This window comes from Phalacrocorax aristotelis, chromosome 3 (assembly GCF_949628215.1).
Source record: "Phalacrocorax aristotelis chromosome 3, bGulAri2.1, whole genome shotgun sequence".
Classification (NCBI taxonomy): domain Eukaryota; kingdom Metazoa; phylum Chordata; class Aves; order Suliformes; family Phalacrocoracidae; genus Phalacrocorax; species Phalacrocorax aristotelis.
Window position 1 is genome coordinate 70,588,226 of NC_134278.1, and position 20,248 is coordinate 70,608,473.

General features: G+C 42.9%; 1 protein-coding gene across 3 annotated transcripts in view; it reads right to left on the reverse strand.

Moving 5' to 3' along the window:
- Positions 1–490: 490 nt before the first annotated feature.
- Positions 491–20,248, reverse strand: part of VIP (vasoactive intestinal peptide) — a 44,038-nt gene continuing 24,280 nt past the window's right edge. The window contains exons 1-7 of one of the 3 annotated variants that reach the window (XM_075087912.1): positions 8,212–8,459; positions 7,663–7,784; positions 5,835–5,975; positions 5,344–5,448; positions 3,678–3,797; positions 2,901–3,009; positions 497–1,358 (exon numbers count right to left, since the gene is read on the reverse strand). In XM_075087912.1, coding sequence (XP_074944013.1) covers positions 1,350–1,358; positions 2,901–3,009; positions 3,678–3,797; positions 5,344–5,448; positions 5,835–5,975; positions 7,663–7,775 — 597 coding nt within the window. In that variant the 5' untranslated portion in view covers positions 7,776–7,784; positions 8,212–8,459 and the 3' untranslated portion in view covers positions 497–1,349. Of the gene's footprint in view, positions 1,359–2,900; positions 3,010–3,677; positions 3,798–5,343; positions 5,449–5,834; positions 5,976–7,662; positions 7,785–8,211; positions 8,489–20,248 lie in introns of those variants that run through there. The other 2 variants (XM_075087915.1, XM_075087913.1) reach the window with 2 other exon arrangements.

Here is a 20,248-nt window from a genome sequence, read left to right on the forward strand (position 1 = left end):
AAATTCCAAATTGAACTTGTAAGTAGGTCTGATAAGTTTTTCTACTTCAAATTTCATCCCTTTCTAGGAGGTGGGAGGGGAGTCATGGGAGCGTTATGGCTGGTATCATGCATGAATATGCATTTCATATGTTGTACACGCAGTACCACACACTTTCCTTACTGAAATGGAGCTATTGGTCCTTACAACAGTAAATAATTCTTTAGAAAATTATCCATTTCGTTAAATCTACGATTGTAATAAAATACAACCAGATTCTGATTCACAGCAGCAGTGAATCAGCTGCAAATTCCCAGTTCCATACTAAGCTACAGTGATACAAAGCTAAAGAAACGGGGACTGGAGGCATATTTACTTGTCTTTCTAATATAACATAGTATATCTCATTTAAAAAATAATATCTTCTTCTGTTACTATAGCAGAGACAGCTCGTACTGGGACCTCTACTGTTCCAGGTACCTGCAGCACTGATTCAAACCAGTAATAGTTTGCCGAGATAATAAAATGATTTATTGTCTGCGTATTCTGTAAATCACGTTCATTCTGAAAAAATAGTAAAGTGTCTTCAGATCTATTTTATATATAAGGAATAGTTTAATCATCAAAGCTACAGGCAATTAAATGTAGAATAACCAGTGACTATAGGCATCAAACGAATCAAGGGATAATATTCTCTGCATGCTTTGTCAGCTCCAGAGCATCCAAAACACAACTGAAAATAAAGGGTACATTTCTGGTCTTAATACACCTTGTATATTGTGAAATATTAAACATGTGAGCAGGAAAGAAAGATGCTGCTGGAGGCCAAATAATTTTTAATGCTTTTTCATTTTCCCTAGGTGCTTGGTAAGGTGGTAGAAAAGCATTCCCTTCTGCTTGGCAGTAACCTTCAGAGATCTTAGTAATGCAGTTTTACACACTTTGCACATGCTTTTCCTCATGTTTTTACACCTGTTTATGAAGTTATTTGGAAATATATCCCTATTATCATACAGGCTTATCTGAAGTTGTACCACACTTAAAATAAGCCAATTAATTAGTAATGATGGTCTCTTTTCAGCTGCATACTCGTTTTCAAATGAATTTATTGAAGTAAAGGATTTACAGCATATGGACTCACAGACTTTTCATGAGTTAAACTGGCATCCATATGTACAGCTTTCAGTAGAGAACTCTAGAGTAGTATTTACAATGTAAATATCAACTTTTATTACATAAGAAACAAATATATCACAACTTTCACTTCACAACATATTTGTTCTGGTTTGATGACTGACGTCATCTCTTTGAAATACTATGTGGAACTCAAAAATAGCTTGTTCTTGTCATAGACTTTAACCAGGTGTCCTTCAGAGGTCCTGAAAAGCAAAGGAGAAATAAGTTTTAAAAGTCATTTTCATAAGCAGTTACTTCATGAAGTGTATAAAAGCAGCCAGAGGACAACAGGTAACATTTGATATAGAACAAATCCTGCACTTAAGACTGACAAGCATGAGATGGAGCTATTCATAGGAGTTTGGTGGGCATTACGGCCAGCAGAAAGGCTGTAGGGTGAGGAAGAAAGGTTGAAGGATTAGGCAAAAATGTTACTGCACATTGGCCTGCAGCGCAGAACAGCTCACTTGGAAAACAGCTATGTCCTTGAAAAGGATACATGTATTCAGGTTCCTTGACACACACTACATCAGCAACTCGGCACTGCGATAAAAAGACCAGTAACAGTCAACACCAAGTAAGCGATTCACCTATAGGGAGATCTGGTTCATTGGTACAGTCCATAAAAAAGGTAAGGACTGAAAATATTTCCACGAAGACACCCGCGACCCGGTGCACCGCTGCTCTCTCGCACTTGGTCAGTGCCAGAAGTTTTAGAAGGTGCAAAACTCAGGAGCAGATATTTTTGCAATAATCTTGCCTAGAAAGAACATTTCTTTCCTGAATTCCATCACTTCCAGATTGTTTTGTTCCTTGAGGCATAAGCAGTGTACGTCCTTTCTAATCTTTGAGGACTTTACATACACTGCCATATTTGTGGAAAGGAAAGGAACATTTTCTTTCAGTCTCTGAAGGAAACAACAGTTCAGAGAAATGTCTTTTATCCCTGCCTCTCTGCCCCCCCCAAAAATTATCCTCAAGAGTAGCCTTTTTTCTTAATTATAGCTGAGACAAAGCTGAATGCCAAAAACCGTCCTGTCATCAATTTCATAATATACTTTCAAGAATACCAAACCCGATTCACTCCTACGTTACCCTTTCAGTTTTATGTCCCTGCAAGTGCTGTGATATAGAAGGGTTTACGTTTTAGGACACCAAAGAAACATATTTGTGAACGATTTTAGAAAAATAGTAGTAGCTAAATGGAAAGCAGTAACTGCAATATTTGCACGTCAGATGATCCCTCTGCAGCACACCTTGCATAGGAGTCAAGTGCTTTCTTAATGCTTAGGTTTCATGCTGCTGATCCTTAGTTTTAGGGGCAACTACCTTCTAAGGAAATAGATGTAAAAGAAAATGTGCAGCTTTTTAAAAAAAAATTAAAAGAAATATCCTTGAGTTTGTTCTCTGAAGAAATAATAAACTTTGTGATTAAAAAATGAGTCAATTCAGGTTTTATGCTGCAGTGCACACAAGTTGAAACACCCAAGTGAGTTAGGTGCATTATTAACGGTGCCATTTAATGAGGAATTTTCAATAACAGCAACCATGGGATAACTTAATTATTGTTATTAAGATGATGATTGTATTCAGACACAATCCCTGTAGGAACAGGCAGCATTTCATAGAACATGGCTCTTTCCTAGATGATTCTGCTTTTCTGATAGGCCACACTTCATGTATGATTACTCTTATTTTATGGGTCAAGTCAAGTAACAGCAAGAGGAAACAAAATCTGGGCATACCAGTGGGAGGTGGCTCAGCAGCTCATCTACAGAATCATAGTTTTCTGAAAAGGAAGGTTCAAGAACATCTGCTTCATCTCGAAGTTTAGCGGGGTTTAGCTCTTCCTGGCTGTTGTGGAACAGAAACAAGTTTTATTGCTCTCAGAAGATAAAGCAAACAAGCAAGCAAAGCCTTCTTCTAATGCCAGCTATTGCATGTTTCACTACACTTATACCAAAGAGTTATAAATCGCATGAAATACGTGTTTAATGGGGGAAGAGACATAATATTTAAAAGCAGTTGTGTAAACGAGTGAATATACAAGCGGAATACAGGCTCTACAAAAACATATGGTGGCACTTCTCACCTATACTGATTAGGGCATATGTCTTTCTGGGACTTCTAAATTTCATTTTATGTGTTTACTTAAATGTAAATTTTCAACAAATACTACATTTTCTTTATGAAATTGGTGTACATGCTCCATAGCTTGTTGGATTTTTCCTTAGGAGGCTTTCCTATAAATAAAGCCATTTTAAGAATCTGTCAGAAGCTTTTTAAAATTCCCAGACACTGTCTCCTCTTTATTCTTTTATTCTAATTTGATTGTAGTGTCTGTTCCAGTCTGGAAGAAAATGCTGTCTGTATTTGAAAACCATGTTATAAACTACTTTATAAAGTCATTACTGTTTATTGTCTTTTGTTTGTCCTCTCTGTATACACACATGGGTATAATCGTGTTCTCTCTTAATACCATATGAGTATGGAAACAATACATATGTGCTTTCTTGTAGTACCTTCTCTTCCCAGTTAAAACTGAGTTTAAGTATTTCTTCACAGCCATTTGCTTCCGAAAGCGGCTGTAATTGTCAGTGAAGACAGCGTCAGAGTGGCGTTTGACAGGACTGTCCTGGGAGCTGGCAATGCAACAATTACAGAGAAAAAATTAATAGACAATAACAGCTTAAAAGAAGCTGCCATTAAATGAGTGAAGCAAACTTTACAATGTTGATTAGCTAAATAAAATCAAATTTTCCTTTCAGTTTTCATTTCCAACTATGACTTTGGATTTTTCTTCTGTTGAAAAGAAGCCACTGCTTCTATTGCTTACTATGTATTTTAGTAACAAGGATCAAATGTTAAAGATCAGTATTCAGCCTTTTTGGGCACACCTTCCACTGATTTCTTTCTTCTGCTCAACTTTGCCATGGCCCATGCAATTAGGATCCATACTCAATGATTTCTAGAGTCCCTGTCCCAGGAGCTCTGCAGGATCAAATGGCTGAGTGTGGATTTCACGACTCCCTCCATTCTTACAGCCCAGGTTACTCCTTTTAATAAACTGACTTTATTCTGATTTCTATCATATGCATAGATATATTTTAGTACAATGCCAAGGTGCAGACTGGTTTAAGTCACAGTAAGCTCTTAAAGGACCCGGTCACTGCTCATACTGAGCTCAGTGAGGATGGAGACTGCCTCTGAGGAAAGTACGAGTGTACCATCATACTACAGCTACAAACAGCTACAAATGCTTGCTTTAAGGAGGTATTAGAGGACAAAATGCACCTTGTGAAATCCAGACTTGGAGGCCTATTTTTCATGCATGATCTTGGGAAGCCTCAGTGAGTTTAAAGAAGGTCTATGTTAGTTTATAGTGTATGAGAAACTGGCACTATATGTTCTGGAACAAAGGCAGCATTGACATAAACGCAGGATCTAATGTTCGCTCAGCTTTTGAGGATATGAAGCAAGGACTCAAAGGAACTGTCGTATTGGTTCAGACCAAAGATTTCTGCTATTCCGTTCCCAAGAGTGGCCAGTAGCTGCTGCTTAGGGATATGAAAACAAGGGAAGTATACAGTGATCCTTCCCAGCATCCTGTGACCATTAGTTTATGAATGTCCTGGTCTGGAAGTTGCATCCACATTCCTTGTCTATGGGTTTTTGCCTCATTATTTTTCTATAATACAGACCTCCCAAACATCTGGCAATATGCTCTACAATAGAAAAAAAAAAAATCATTCCTTTTGATTTTCACTGTAAATCAATCATTTCTTAATTTCACTGAGCATTACCCTGTTGTTATTTAAGTTCTAGTAATCAATCATTTTGTATTTACTTTTGCCATTCATCAGCCAAGCTAACAAAAACACTACCAGAGAAAAAAAAATTAGCAAATTGGTGTGATGATCATTATAATATCGCCAGTATTTATTGTCAGTGCTACGTGCAGTGTCTGTTGTACCCCTCACACCTGTATCAGGAATAAATAGTAACGTTTTCACTTAGTAACAAATACCGCTAAGTTGTTATATAGGATATTCAGCTCCCCCATCATTACAGCAGTATCTCTTCCATTATCTCTAAATCGGAAAAATGAGAACTTGGGTACAGAAGGGTAAAAAATTGCCAATGAAGCCAGCTAGGAAAAAATGCTACCTAATGTAAGTGTCACCTCACCTAACTCGTTTTCTAATAAGCGAATGCAGATATCTCTTCACAGCAAGTTTAGCCAAAAGATGGCTGTAGACACTGGTGAAAATTCCATCAGCATGCCTTGCATTTCTGAAATGGACAATAAATAAACTCTACAATACAACCTGGGTTCATACCATTTTGATAATGTTCATTTTGCAAACATACTGCTTTCCTTAAGTTATCTCTTGTACATATTAAATTAAGCTAATTTCATAAAACAACTTCCAGATTTTCACAACATACATTTTAGCCCTTCCTGGGAAGTGAGTGAATTCATCATGCCAGAGTGGCAATGCAATCAGCATTTCTGCAGACATTCCTACTGCTACCAGTATTCAACCAGAAGCCATGTGAGGTTTTTTTCTGTAATTGATCCTTCCTTTCCTATTTCGTACTTTGAAAACATGATTGATCTTTTGGCATAATTCAAGTAGTGCATCATCATTTCTGTTTATGATAATGAAGGAACTCACCTGTCAATAATTCTGGACAGATCAAAATAGAATTTCTCATTTTCGGGTAGTGTGTTCTGCAAAATGTCTGACTCAGACTTTAATGACCCGTGGGCATGGTCAGGTTCACTGGCTCCATCAAATGGCATTCTGTTTCCCAATCTGTTGGAGAAGGAAACCATGTGAAGTACAGTTAGCTGAGGACACGCAACACTTCACCGCATCGTATATTCTGGTTTATGTCAAAATGCACACCTACCTACTTCAATCTGTAAGGCATTTTAAAGTAGTCTGGATAAAACAAAAACTACTTTCAGGTATAGTCCATGCTCCATGATAGAGTAATCGAATAACAGATCCTTCTCTCTAATGCATATTTTCTAGATACATGTTGCCATTGCACACAGTTTATTCCAGGGAACAGCGCATAATGTATGGCAATTACAGCTCAAGTGACAACCATGAAGCTTTTCATAACAACTATATTTTAGATAAATGATGGATGGAATTACAGGCTTCCACCCATGCAAAGTGAAACAGTTCCTGTGAAGTACTTACCTTCCAATTAAGACTTAAAATGTGCACTGAAATGCAGTATGAAACAATTCTTAGGCCTTCTCTAAAGGAAGTAAATACACCCTCAAGAACCTCAAACTTAATATGAAGTGCAGTCAGGTATCTCTGTGTGTTCTGTTATCTCATGTTTAAATTAATTGTTTAGTTGCAAGTTAAAAAAGGTTCACATTTAATCTTTTAAAATGTATCATGGCACTTGCCCTGTATAAACTGATTTACGGTTACTTCACGTTTTCGTAAACTGCTCTTTCCTGTGATGTGTCACATTTTCTCAAGGGCATCTGGCTGCATAGCAGTAGTTTGGCATCTGTCATTTCTTCTAGCTGCTCTTATGTTCTGTGGCAGACAACAGGCTCCCATCGCTATAGTAAACCCCTGCATGTGATGATGTGCAAAAATCACATACTAAAACTAGGATAGGCTATTGTCCTTGTAATTTTACAGTCATTATTAGTGCTACTTATATATCTGAGACATGGAAGGCTTCTGTCTGGCTAAACAAGTAAAGCTGTTGTGTAAGATAAACCAACTCAAGTCACACCCCTTGAAAATCAGTCACTATGCTTTTTTGCTATACCGTTTTTCATCAGTCCTTTTACGCTTTATGTTCCTCTTACCTAAATGTAAAATGTACCTTTCTGCCATCCGATTTAATTTATCTAACGAACTAATAACGATTAATAAAAACAACTAATAACAACTTCAACAGTTCAGAGCATGCAGCAGTACAAAAACTACACATCAGTCCGTACGGACCACTTCCCCTCATTCACAATTTAGGAATTTTTAATATGTTCGATTTTGCATTGATTAGTATGTCTCTGCTTTCTAAAAGATGCATCCAGCTGGCTGAAATTTGGAGATAAAGGAGCTTTCCCACAAGAAAAGCCCAGGCTGTTTTGACGGACAGGCATCATGTCCCAGAGCACATTTTAACACACATCCTCCTCTACGCCATCTACAGATACGGCGGTGACGGCTATCGGCTCGTGCTGCAGGTGCCTCGGAAGGGGCACCCCTGTCTCGGGGGGCGGGGGGGCAGGTTCGGCGGGCACCGGCTGGGCTTGGCCGGGCACTCTTGCCCGACGCCGGTTCCGCCAGGGACCGAGCGCCGCACCGCCTGCTCGTCGGAGGAGCACGATGCATCGATGCTCCCGGCAGTCCGCCCCCCAACCCCCCGACCTCCCCGCGGAGGGCAAGCGCGGGCGGGCCGGGACCAGAGCGGGGCGCGGAGCGGGGCGTGGAGCGGCGCGGAGCGGAGCGCGGCCCTTACCGCGGGACGGGGGGGAAGGCGGCCCCCCGGGGGGGCAGCGCCCGCCCCCGCCAGCAAAGGGCGCTGAGAAGGGCGAGGGCGAGGAGGAGCGGGGAGGCGCCGCGGTGCTCCATGGCCGCCACCTGCGGAGGGAAGAGCGCAGCCGTCACCCACCGAAACCCCCCGTACCCACCGGCCCCGCGCTGCGGCACCGGGGCTTCGCCTCGGCCCGCGGAGAGACCGACCCGGACCCGGACCCGGACGCGGCCCCCAGAGGCGCCGCCGTGGAGGGGGGGCTGCCGGCGGGCAGGGGGAGCTGGCACCCCCGAAGGCGACCCCCGGCCCAGGGCGGGGGACAGCGGCGCCCGGAGCTTAGCGACAGCTTAAGCGGCAAAAAGGAAAGGGTCCCTCCCCGGCTGCCCTGGGCGGTCAGACCCCCTCTCCGCCACCCGACGGCCGGGGCGCCTTCCCTGCCGGTCCGGGAGGGGAGAAGGGGAGGGGCGGGGGGGACGGGGACACCCTTCTCATCCGCTGGGAAGTTGCCGCTGCGGCGGAGGGAAAGTTACTCACGGAGCCGCGAGTCCGTCGGTGGGGCTGGCTGGGCGGGCGCGGAGCGGAGCGGAGCTGCGGAGCTGCGCCCTGCCCCGCTGCGCGGCTGCCGGGGCGGTGGCGGTGGCGGCAGAGGAGGAGGAGGAGGAGGAGGAGAAAGAAGAAGAGAAGAGCTCCGTCTCGCCGCACGCTCTGAGCTGCCCGCCGCGCCGCCGCGTTTTATAGCGTTTACACGTTTCTGCTTCGGAAGAAGCAATCACGTTACTGGGGAGACGTCACCCTTCCCAAGGGGCCGGTCGCTTTGTTCAGGACAGTCAGAGACTTATATTTAACTCATGAGCAGCCGCGCATCCTACCTCCCCCCACTCCCCCACCCCCCCGCGCCATTATTTGATTTATATTAATGAGTTAGTTTTGCAGGGAGCAGGACCCGGTCGGCAGCGTGATTCCGCCTCGCAAAGCAGGAGAGCAAGAAGCTGGCGGGGGCTGGCAGGGGCTCCCGCACCGCCCACCCCGGCCCGCACCCGCGGCAGCCGGGAGGGGAGGCGGCTGCACCCCCCGGGGCCCTTCGCTCCCGCCCCGAGTGCTTCCCGCAGAGCCCCCTCCTCGGCCCCGGGGTCGCTCCTTTCCTTAGCTCTTCGCTGGTGTGTCCAGGCCGAGCCGGTCCCTCTCTGTCCCCGGCAGAGGCCGCTCCCCGCCGGGGGCTCCCGCCCGGGGCGCCCCCTCCACCCCGGGGCCGCCGCTCGCACAAGCCGCAGCGCCCGAGAGCGCAGGGGCTGCGCTGCGGGGAGTTGGTCTTACAACCAAAACCTTTCTACGGGCTTCAGCTTGTTTTTAGCAGCCGGCGGGGTGTTTACCAGTCTTTGCTTTTTCGTTTACACTGTGTGCATTCGTGGGAAACGGATCGGCCCCACCTGCAGGCTCCGCTCGGTGCAGCCAAGCACCGTCGGTTCCGCTGATCCCCGCGCCGGCACCCGCGGCGCTGGAGCGCGGGGAGCGCGGCTGGAGGGCGCGGTGAACCCCCGTGAGCGGGAAGGGGGGCAGCTCTTCCTCCTAACGTGACTCAAGCCCAAACCTCGGGGCTGGAGACGCTGCCACAGCAGGGGAGAACCAGATCGTTTCAAGCCTTCGATTTTCTCCTTCGAATTTTCCCTGCTCAGAGAGATCTGTGGGCAGCAGGGAAAGAAACACGGGGAAAGTGGGCGTGGGGACCGCGGGCAGGGCAGGGCTGGTCCTGCAAAGCACCTCTTCCCTGTCGCACAGTCTCTTTTCAGTGCCTGCCCTGAAATACCTGCCAAGCAATCGCGACAAGAATTTCAGCTGAAAAAGTTATTATCCGCTTTTTTTCTCTTTTTTTCTTTTTTTTTTTCCTTGAGCTTTTGTGCCTCTAATGCTCCTACTCAGTAAGTAACGATTATACCAAATCCATACAGACGGTTCCACCATTTCTTCTTCTAATAAGTTTCTCTGTTTCGTGTTTCACTAAAGGTTAGGCAGGCTCAGTGCCGAAGATTCTGCGTTGCTTAATCACATTTTCTAATTCAGTTACATAAAAATTAAGTGAATTAGATTAAAAATGCCTGGAAATCTGTTTATCGGATGACAGCCGTGACTTAAACCAGAGTTCCTGCGGTAGTCTAATTTCAGGAAATTTTCCCCTCGTTACCACATAACTAGAAGAAGCAATTCTGCTCTGGAATGGCGAAATGAGCATCAATAGCACCGTATTCCCCTCACCCCGCAGAAGCAGTCCAGCTAGGGCGTATAGTCACGACCGGGAAAATTCAGTGGACTTCAACCATGTGCTTAAAAGAAGAGAGAGGAGGAGAAACCCACCTCCCCGGCGGCGTACGGGCGCGCCGCGGGGCGCGGATGCCCAGCCCCCGGGCCTGGAGCGGCGAGCGGCGGGGGAAAGGCGGCTTTCGGGGCCGGAGGGTGCGGGGACCCCGCGGCCAGCGCTGCTCCGCGCTCGGGGGGGTCGGGCCGCCGCTGATGCCCGCGCCCCCGCTCCCCTGCCCCGCTCCCCTGCCCCGCTCCCGCCTCAGCGCCTCAGCGGGAAAAGCCCAAACGCAGCCGGCAGCAAGAACCGGAGAAGAAAGGAAAAGTTTCCTTTCAGCATGCCTGGGCTGGCGCAGCCTGCGGGGGGGGGGACGGGACTCGCAGGAGTCCTGCGGGCTGCGGTCCCGGGGAGGGAGGAGGGGAGCCGCCGGCTAAATCTAAGGGCTACGTGAAAAACAAGTCTGATGCCAGTTGCTGCGTATGTGCTATATGGGCGGCTGCATGCTGTGAGGAAATGTATACCGATTGCACTGCCAAAAAAAAATTTGAGAGTCACTGGTAAATTAGTACATTTTTACCATGCCACACCATGCCACACCACACCCACCTATTTACCAATCATGATCAATCTGGTTTGTTGTAACTGTGTTGCCTTTTCCACAGGTAGTACACTAGATTGAATAAGGGAGTAACATACTGAGGGCGGGCTAAAATGGCCTCAGAACCTCTCTAGGGGCGGCTATATTATGGAAGAAACCCATGTAATAGCCCCTTTAATGATCTGAGCAATCTTTAGTGCATCTAGTCTTATAATACCATCTATTTTCCCTTTTCTATAGACAAGAAACTGGATCACAGGGAGATCAAGTGGATTCCACTTGTTTACCCAGGAACTCTGCAGTAGAGATTTGAATTGACCCCAGATGTCCCAAACACTTTTCAGTTGCACTAACAATTGTCTGCATTTCCCTCCAACACCCTGCTGCACCCACCATCTCCTCCTCTTGAATCAAGACAAACTGAAGAAGAGACGCTACCTCTCCCTTTCTCCTTAGTCCTTCCTCTCGTTTCTCAAGAGGATTTTCATTGAGGGAGGTTGTTTTGGCACAACTGAGAAGGGTTTGGGGTGGCAAATTCTAGTCTTCTCCAACCTTTTTTTCTTTTCATTAATCTTACACACAGTGTTATTTCCACAACATTTCCAGATGTTTTGATAAAAGCAAATCATTAAAATGAAAATAAATTTTTATAAACAGATGGAGAAAAATCCCTTTTCTGTGGGAGTCCTGAGTGAGTCCTAGAAGATCTAGGCAGATGGACCCTTTTTAGGTGGTAACTCTCACTGCCTTCTAGTGACAGAAACTCTGCTCTTTCAGGAAAGCATCACCTGGAAAAAAATAGTGCTTGGGAGTTTCGCCAGGATAATAATTAGACACAGGGAACTAATCAAAGTCAGAGTCGTGTTTTGCAGTGGCTGTTGCAGGAATCCTGGTGCATAGCAGATCCACATTTGCTGAGCTTTCTATCTTTAGTCTGTATGTCATCAGATATCTTTTTTACTTGATCTTGGTTACTCTTCACTCTTGCTTTATTTTCTTTAACGTTCCACTTTAGAAAAAAATGGTTATAGTCATAAAATAGCAATATCTGGGAATGACAGAAAACCAGCTAGACAAGATTGAGCGAAGAGCAGAAGCTTGTCTGAAAGTTTATCTCACCATTTGTATACAAACTTGTGTGATGTATATGTAAATTAAGTATTACCTAAAATAGCTACATCATCTGGGGGAAAGAAATCTGGGATTTTTTAGGTCTGCTAGTTAGATTTGATTACTATTTTTTGCATGTAAATCTGTGCTGAAATTGATGGGCTAAGAAATCTCTGAAAGGCAAATCCTCAGATGAGAGAAATCTGCTTAGTTCCATGGAGGACCTGCTTAGCATTAAAACAGATACGTAACTGTATTTTAAAGAGATAAATTACATTAGCAATAAAAATCTAGTTTTACTTTGAAAAAAACCTAGAAAAATAAGAGTTGTTTTAGGGCTTGCGTAGTACATTGGAAAAGGAAACTTCTACTGACTCATGAGTTCTGCCTCACGAATCATTGGGTCTGCAGAATGTCCCTTGTGCATTACAGCTCATGTTCCTGTAGATGAGTTCAGAAACTCTGCCTTTGATCCCATAGCTGTAACACATTGATCCACGAGTTTTTAGAGCTTATAGAGCAGATTGATGGAGCACTACCATTCAGTAGCTGGCAGAACAGCTTTTCTGACTTCCACAAAAGAGATAACAGAAGAAATGTCAAGAAACTGTATATGAAGAGTAAAAATTACAAATAATGAGTGATAAAATAACCTTCCCTTCTCTAATCCTTTAATGGCATGATTAACATAACCTCTAATTTATGTTCTCAGCGCCTTGTTGCCTTGCTTGGTTCAACTCTCCCATAAACATTCATATTCCTCAGTATCACCTGGTTGGAGAAAATGGATGGCGTCACTTGCTGAAGCTTGTCCCAGCTTCACTGTCTTTGCAGCTACCCCTGAATGCTTCTCAGGAGGAATACGGAGAAAACCATCTGTTCATTCTTTTAGGTAAATTTCATTTCAAAAGCGCAGTCCCCATTCCATCATACCTTTAGCTTGAGTCAGTTCTGCAGACTCAGAAATGTGATGGTAAACAGAACAAAACACAGACAAATATTCTGCAATTGAAAACTCATTACTTCCCTCCTGCAGCAGAAATATTCAGCAGAAGAGTGCTTGTCTCCTAGGCTATGAGGGGGTCACGCAGGTGGAAGAGGGGAGCCTTCATTTCCTCTCTCACCCTTCTTGAGCCCTGCTTTCAGGCCACAACTGTGGATCCTCAGAGCAGAGTCATAGACTAAACTCCTGCAATGAGTAAACTATATTAACAAATAAGCCTAATATGTACAACTCTGTTCCAGGTGCTACCTTTGCATTGTGACTCTGTGTGGGTTAAAAATTTTTAGAATCAGTTTTCAAAATCACTGGAACGTTTGGATTATGCCCATGACTCCCAACCACTCTTCCATCTCTTGCATCAGTATGCCCTGACAGGTCATTACAGAGACATGCTTGACTAAAACTTCCCAGTGGATATGATGATGAGCAAAAGGCATGCAGGAAAGCTGCTGACTCCAGTGGTACTCCCAACGGTCTTTTCCCCTTATCTATCATACTATCTAGGAAAACTCTTATTGCTTGTAATTTAGTTCTATGTTTTCATACCCCCAGCTCCCTCACCCCAAAGTGCAATCTCAGCTTCTCTCAAAGACTCCAAAACAATCTGGGATAGACATTTTTTCCTCCTGGTGTTTATGCTATTTGGTATGTGCCTGAACTACTGCTTCATTTGGTTCATGGTATGCACCTGTCCTAGAAGTGTTAGTCCAAATTCCTTCTCATTCTTTCGTGTGGATGTGATGTTTTTGCCATTCCCTTCTCAATATCAGACACATGTATTCTGCACTCATCCCCAAGAAGATCCGTGACTATGCAAGCTTCAACAGCAGCTTTAATATTTCTGATTTTCTTTCAAAGCAGTCTCCTTTTAATGCTTCGCCTAACTTGTTTAAATTATTTCATTCACCTTAAACCCCAGAAAATTACACGGTAATACAAAGCTTATCAGGAGGCAGAGTAGTTTCCAGTTTGGGTATTCTTTGTTTTTAACAAGCTGTCTGAAATATGTCCCGTTCCGACCAGCACTGTTATAATCTTCAACCTTCAGCAAAGGATCAGATGATACTTTCATCACCAGAAATGTGTTCCTACTCCTGCAGCTGCCCCAGCTCATTCCTCTTCTCTGCAAATCTAAAATAACCTCTGTATATGTCAAGAATGTATGTCTTTAAGATGCCACAGCACTCAGCTTCCCACCCATTTTCAGCTGACACTTTGTTCCACAGAGTTTCAAGGTTTTCTACATAAATAGACTTGTCTATACAAACTGGATTTTCTATGCTGAACCTTTGAAGAAACACTTTCTTTTTCATTATATTTTGACATATGTAAGTTTCTCTAAGTTAGTATCTAATTATCTAAACAGATACTAAGAAGTACCTTTCAAACCTGTGTCCCTACATTTTTGCCATGCTTTCGACCCTGTCACCTGTACTACATGATACCTTATGAATGTCCTTTTGCCTCTAGGTGTACAAAAGGAATGCAAAATGGAAATAACCTCCAGCATCCCTTCAGACTCCCTGTTAAAAGTAAAACCCATACACCACCACAGTGGAGCTCAAGTTAGAAGGAGAGCCTGAAAGCAAGCATGTCTGGGGCACCTATCTTATTCACTGTTGGCACTCACCTCATGGAGTTTGGCTGCAAGTTCATCAGCAGCTTGGGGAATCCAAGAAACTAATGATGCTAATGGCTAGGAGCGCATCTCCACATGCAGCTGAGCTGTTAAAAGACCCTTTGCCTTCCTACCTACTTCCTATACTGACTGTAAAAATCCGGTGAAGTATCAGGGAACTTAGTCCATTTATACACTTGTAACTGTACGATTGGACTCTTTCATGGGGTGTATACCATAACATCTGTGCTGAAAGGACTGGGATACTTATCCAATTTTGCATAGATCCTTTTCCCTGTATATAGTACAAGATCCTGGTTTTAGACTGTGTGGCCAAATTCTTCTTGTGTTCCCCAGTGAACAGTGCTACTGTTGCACTGTCTGGAAGCTTGTGAGAGCAGACATATCATCTCAGGATATAGAAGAACCCACGTCAGTCAGGCTGGAAGGCTCATCTTAAGATGCTAATTATGCCAGGATAACTTTATCCCTAGAACTGACCTAATCATCACAAGTTCTTTATTTACCAAGCTGAAAAAAGCAACCATCTAAAAGCTAAGGCAGAAACAAGCTAAAAATGCTTCAGTCTCAAGCAATTACCACTATTGTCTTCATGGAAAAAGAGCTGAGAAAGGTTTTCTAAAACTGTCCATGTGTATAAAGGGCATAGTGTAACGTGCTGTCTCTTAGCACTACTTTAAGCCTAATGTACATTATTATGGCTGTGAAAATCTATATTCACATCCAGCTTCCATGAAGAAGCCATATAGAAGAAAGTATCAACCTGTTAGTTTACCATCCCTAATAAATTATATAATTTGGATCTAACTGTTTTCGATATTAATTATAGAAGAATTTTTGCAGTGTTCATGGACAAGGGAGATGCAGTTCCAACCTAGTTTATCATTTAGTTCGACTCCACAGGTCACCAGAACAAACAATAAACTCCTACGTCTTGTTTAATTGGCTTCTTGGCCAATACATCAATGGCTCATTATCCTTTTTGTCCTACATGAACATTAAGAACGTTCCAGTGAACATAGCGCTGAAGTCAATATATTCCACTTTATTAAGTACACATAAATAGATCTGATACTAGTAGGATTCTGAGGGATTTGAGGAGGCAAAGTTTGTCACAAAGATAAAGGGATTAATAGGCACAGCAACAGCTTTGATAGCCATTATATGTGTTGTCATCTTGTATGTGTGTAACTATATTCTGCAATTTATTTGGGCTTTTGAATTTGACAGATGTGTGAAAGGGCCTTCTGCAGAAACAAAAGTAATATTTAGCACTGGTGCTTTAACAACTAATGCAGTTTTGTCATTTCTATTGAATGTTAATATTAAAATGTTGCTAACTGTTGAACCTAAGCAATAAACCTTAGCACTTGGAAATTTGCTGAACTCTGTGTCCAAATTGTAACGAAGCTTGAATTTATAAATTATTGATTTATATTTGAATCTTGTTCCTGGTGACTCTGTGTCAGTCATGCAGTTATGGTGATAGCTGCACAGTAAAAATAACTGTATAACTCATTTCCAGCATGCAACTAGAGGAATTTTTATTATTATTTCATAGTAGTAGACAATTATTTTGTACAAGCTTTAAGTACAATTCCATCTCTCCAAGTCACAGATAATATTTTGTCTTACCAGACACATTTTCTGGTTTAATAGAGAAATATTCCATAGATGTAGAATCACACAATGTCACAATAGAAGATTATGTCACACAACACCAGGTGTGGAAAGGGCAGCAAAGTTCATCCGTCACAGGTATTCTTCCTTGCTCTTGTTTCAAGACATGCTCTCTGATTTCTTCTAGCAGCATCAGCTCAGGTGGGAGAATTTCCATATGGACTTTTCCAGAATGATTAGAAGTTCATATCCAAAGAGTACTTGTCTACTCATATTACTCAATGAGTGTTGCCATTTTGAACACTGGGTTCAAAGGCCTTTGGAGTGAAGGGTAAGAGAACAGTTAGCTCAAGGAGGTTTACCTGTCTCTCAGATCTTGGAACAAATATGTTGAATAGTATAGCTATGCTTTGTGAGCGAGTGAGTAGCATAAACTGAAGCTGAATCCATAGCCCTGTCTTGTCCTCTGTTCCCTTATGCACAATGCTCCACCCAGAATTTAATGGCTCAGAAAGCTCATCCTCAGCACAACTTGTGGCCCAGGTGCCTGTGATTGAGCAAGGTCAAGGGTCAGCCTCTCCCACGAAGCAACAAGGGCTGCACCTCCCAACTTGACTGACAACTAGGAAAAACTTACTGATTGCCAGTTTGGAAGCTGAAGAGCTTATTAATGTTCAGTGTAGTCATGTTTTGCTCTTAGCTACCTACCATGTACACTATGCAGTAAATAACTGTGCGTACTCATAAGGATGCGTACAACTTTGCTGTCGGAGTTAGTGCAAACAGTAAAAGCTACCCAAATAAAAGTGTCCTAATAGTGAAAAAGTTACAAGGTCACTCAGCAGTGCATGTCATGTACGAACTCAAAAATGCAAAAATAAGCCATAAGCAGGAGTCACTATAACAATTTCAGACTCCTTTCTGCCTTGTCCTCCAGACAGTTCCAGGCGAAGCTGAACCCAAAACAAAATCTCTCAAGATCTGTCAGAACATAACGCATTTTGTCAGTTCCTCCTGCTGTCTAGAGGCAGCAGAGGTTAGAGAAAATCTTTTTATAAGTTTGTAAGAGATTGTCCTGCTGGGGACAGTTTGTCTTCACACAGTCTTGATTACAACCAGGATCATGTTGGCCTCAAGAGCCAAAGGAGAGACTGGCTATCTAGTGCTAGGACTATCTTTGCTCAGCTTTGCTTTCCAACCCCACCTCTAAAATGTCTCCCCATAAGGTGCCCAGAAATCATCTTTAGCAGAGTAAGACTTTAGTAAAACTTCTCTTTAGTCTTTCTTGCTGTCATCCTATTTCATAGACACGTCATCCAGAGAGATGAGATGATGCAAAAAACACCTCTGTCAAACAACAGAAATGCTGAGATTCAAAGAAAGCTGTGATTCAGGGGTTCTTAACCCTGCTCGCAGATCAAATAGTAGAAAGGAAGAGCCAAGCACTGATTCACCATGGCTTCCATTGTCAGCCTCTCATGTGTCTGCATAAGCATGTAAGGATCACCCTTACATCCTCACTAAACATTTTACATGCTTAAGATGTGACTGGGCAGGTGAAATGAGCAGAGTAATCATCTGTTTTCACAGAGAGGAAACTTTCAATGAACAGAAATTGCTTGGCAGATACAAATTTTGTTCTTAAATTAGGCACTAGAATGATGTGGTTTATGGAATTATATTCTGATTCAGCAGATTAATCTCACTGCTGTCAATAATGGACCAATATAGAGTAAATCATTAGTGGTCAGCCAGAACATTTGAAGGATTAAGGGTTAAGTGTGAACAATCTGTTTTGCTGGATTGGTCTCATGTAGCAAGGCCCTTAGTGTGTGTCTAGCGCACCCCATTTGCAAATCTACCCCTAAAGAGCAGCAATATGTAATACAGGATATTTCTTACTTTCTTTTGATTCACTCCTCTGTTGTACAGATAAATGAACAGTTAGCCTTGGAAGTTTTTGATCGCTAGTGACTCAGACTTTGAGTACAACGTCAAGCTCAATAAGATTGCCTGAAACATTCTTGGACTGTTTTTAAATCTTTGTTATGCCCAACACTGGAAGCAGCTTTTAAATCACCTAGCCATTCGGTGTCTTACAGGTGCCTTGAAAGAAGCAGGAATGCCTATTTATACCTCTGTGAAGCAAGTAAATGCATTTAAATGTACAGGAGGATATCTAGCCTTCACTACCCATAAAATATCGGTGAGAAGGTGTACAGATACATGTGCTTTGTTGTGGGTTAGGGGTGACAGAATCAGGAGAGACCCTCTCAGGCATCTTTCAGGAACACTATCAGGGCATTAAACAGTCGCAATTTCACTTCACAAAGTCATGGTAAATCTGCCATGCCCTAACTTATTTGGATTAGCTGAAGCCTGTCTTAACCTACACTGAGCTTTCTCAGTCCCTGTTTCTCTCCTCGATATTTTTGGTTTTACTGGGGATATGTCTGGCCTAAAGCACGTTCCCTGGGTTGGTGGAAGAGATGGAAAACTGCAAATGCTTAGCTTTGGTGACTTAGAGAAAGTTTAAATTTTTTTAAAGCTAACAGATTTCAAACATGGTTAAATGATATGGAAACATATTTAATATTCAATTTCCTTTTCAGAAGTCATGCAATGCCTAGAAGCATTTAGAAGCTTTGAAAGATTTTATTCTTTTGTATATACAAGCACCCAAAAATATGTTTTTTGAGCGTGCAGGAATTTTTACAGGAATAAGTTTTATGTTACACAAAATGTCCAGAAATATCTGCATCATGAATTAGTGCACTGTAGAGTTATAAAAATTTTGCAAGGCAATTCAAAGTTTTACTAAATGATGTCTGTCATTTAGTACTCACAAAAATATGTCTGTATCTCTCCATGACATCTGCCCAAGGGATATTAGAAAAAAAAAAAAAGAAAAAAATCAGTGCTTTGATGCTGAAAAACTAGTGCTGGAGAGCTTATCACATGCAACCCAATCAATTCCTCAAAGTGATTCTCTGGATAACAAAGTCATCTTCTCTGTTACTTGGCAGAACAACAAAGAATGGGATAGAGTGAAGATCTGTGTACTTTTATCATCATACTTATCCACAGAGAGAGATGGAACTTACTGTGGAACTAACCAGAAAAGCACTAAATGAAAAAAAGAAATCTACAGTCCTTCTAGAAAAGGTTTAAAGGGAATTCTTCCCTCCTACAAAAATAACTTTAAAAGATCACCAGGTTATACATCACAGGAACAGAGCATAGGTCTCCTCCTTGCCTCTCCAGTGTGCTTCAACTCAAGGCCTAGACTGGTCAGTCTAGAGGCTGAAGGCTCATCCTGCACAGCCAATCATCAGGAACTTCTCCATATGTGTCCAAAGAAATCTAAATTGCTGCCAGATGTGATTTGTGCTCTTGTCAAGTCGGAACAAGAGAGCGGCATCACCTTTCCTGTGTAGTCATCAATGTGCTGCCATAAAATAAAATGGATTGATATTGATGCGGATCTGCCCTGAAGTAGATATGAATAATTTTGCATTCCACTGCCTTTCCAGACTGTCCCTTGGCATAGGCATACCAGACAGTTATGTCCTAAATCAGCAAATCCAATTTCCTGCTATCTCAGTCCCATCACTGCATAATCCCTTTCATGATTAAGCTACTCTTGTTTAAAAGGACTCCTTGCTCTAAAAAAGTGCAACTGCTCTTTCACAGCCCTCGCCACACAATCACTTGATTCTGCAGCTAAATAGATGAAAACATGTCTCTGATGCTGAATGTCACCAGGAACGCAGACAGGAAACATGTTTACAGAAATAGCTCTGTGATGCAGTCCACGCCCATCAGACCCTGCCACCCTCATGCAGTAACATCATCAGAAACCTGATGGGAGCCAAAAGCTTCAGTAGAAGTTGAAAGGAGAAACAGGACAAGCAAACCAGGCTTCTCTCTCAAGTTGCTTCCTCAGGATGCAAATTGTTTGGGGGCAAACGCATGGGCTAACGCACAGTCCCCATGTAGCACAGCAAGGCCAGAGATCCTCAGTGGAGTCACTGGTGCTGGTGCTATAGTGGGAGGCAGAAAATCAAGCTGGAAGATTGTCTCCTTTCTTCCCCTGTGTGCTTCGTGAAGAGCTGCCTGCAGCAGCAGCTCACCTGTTGACTGCTGTAGAATTTTTCTCAAAACTCTCTAGCCCAGCTGGATGAAAAATACTGAGTCAATTATATCACTATTTATATTCCACGTAAAAAGAGATTAGGATCACGTCATCCTTTTCAACATTCAAAAAGGTAAATAAATAATTCCTCACAAAGTCATACAGAAACTCCA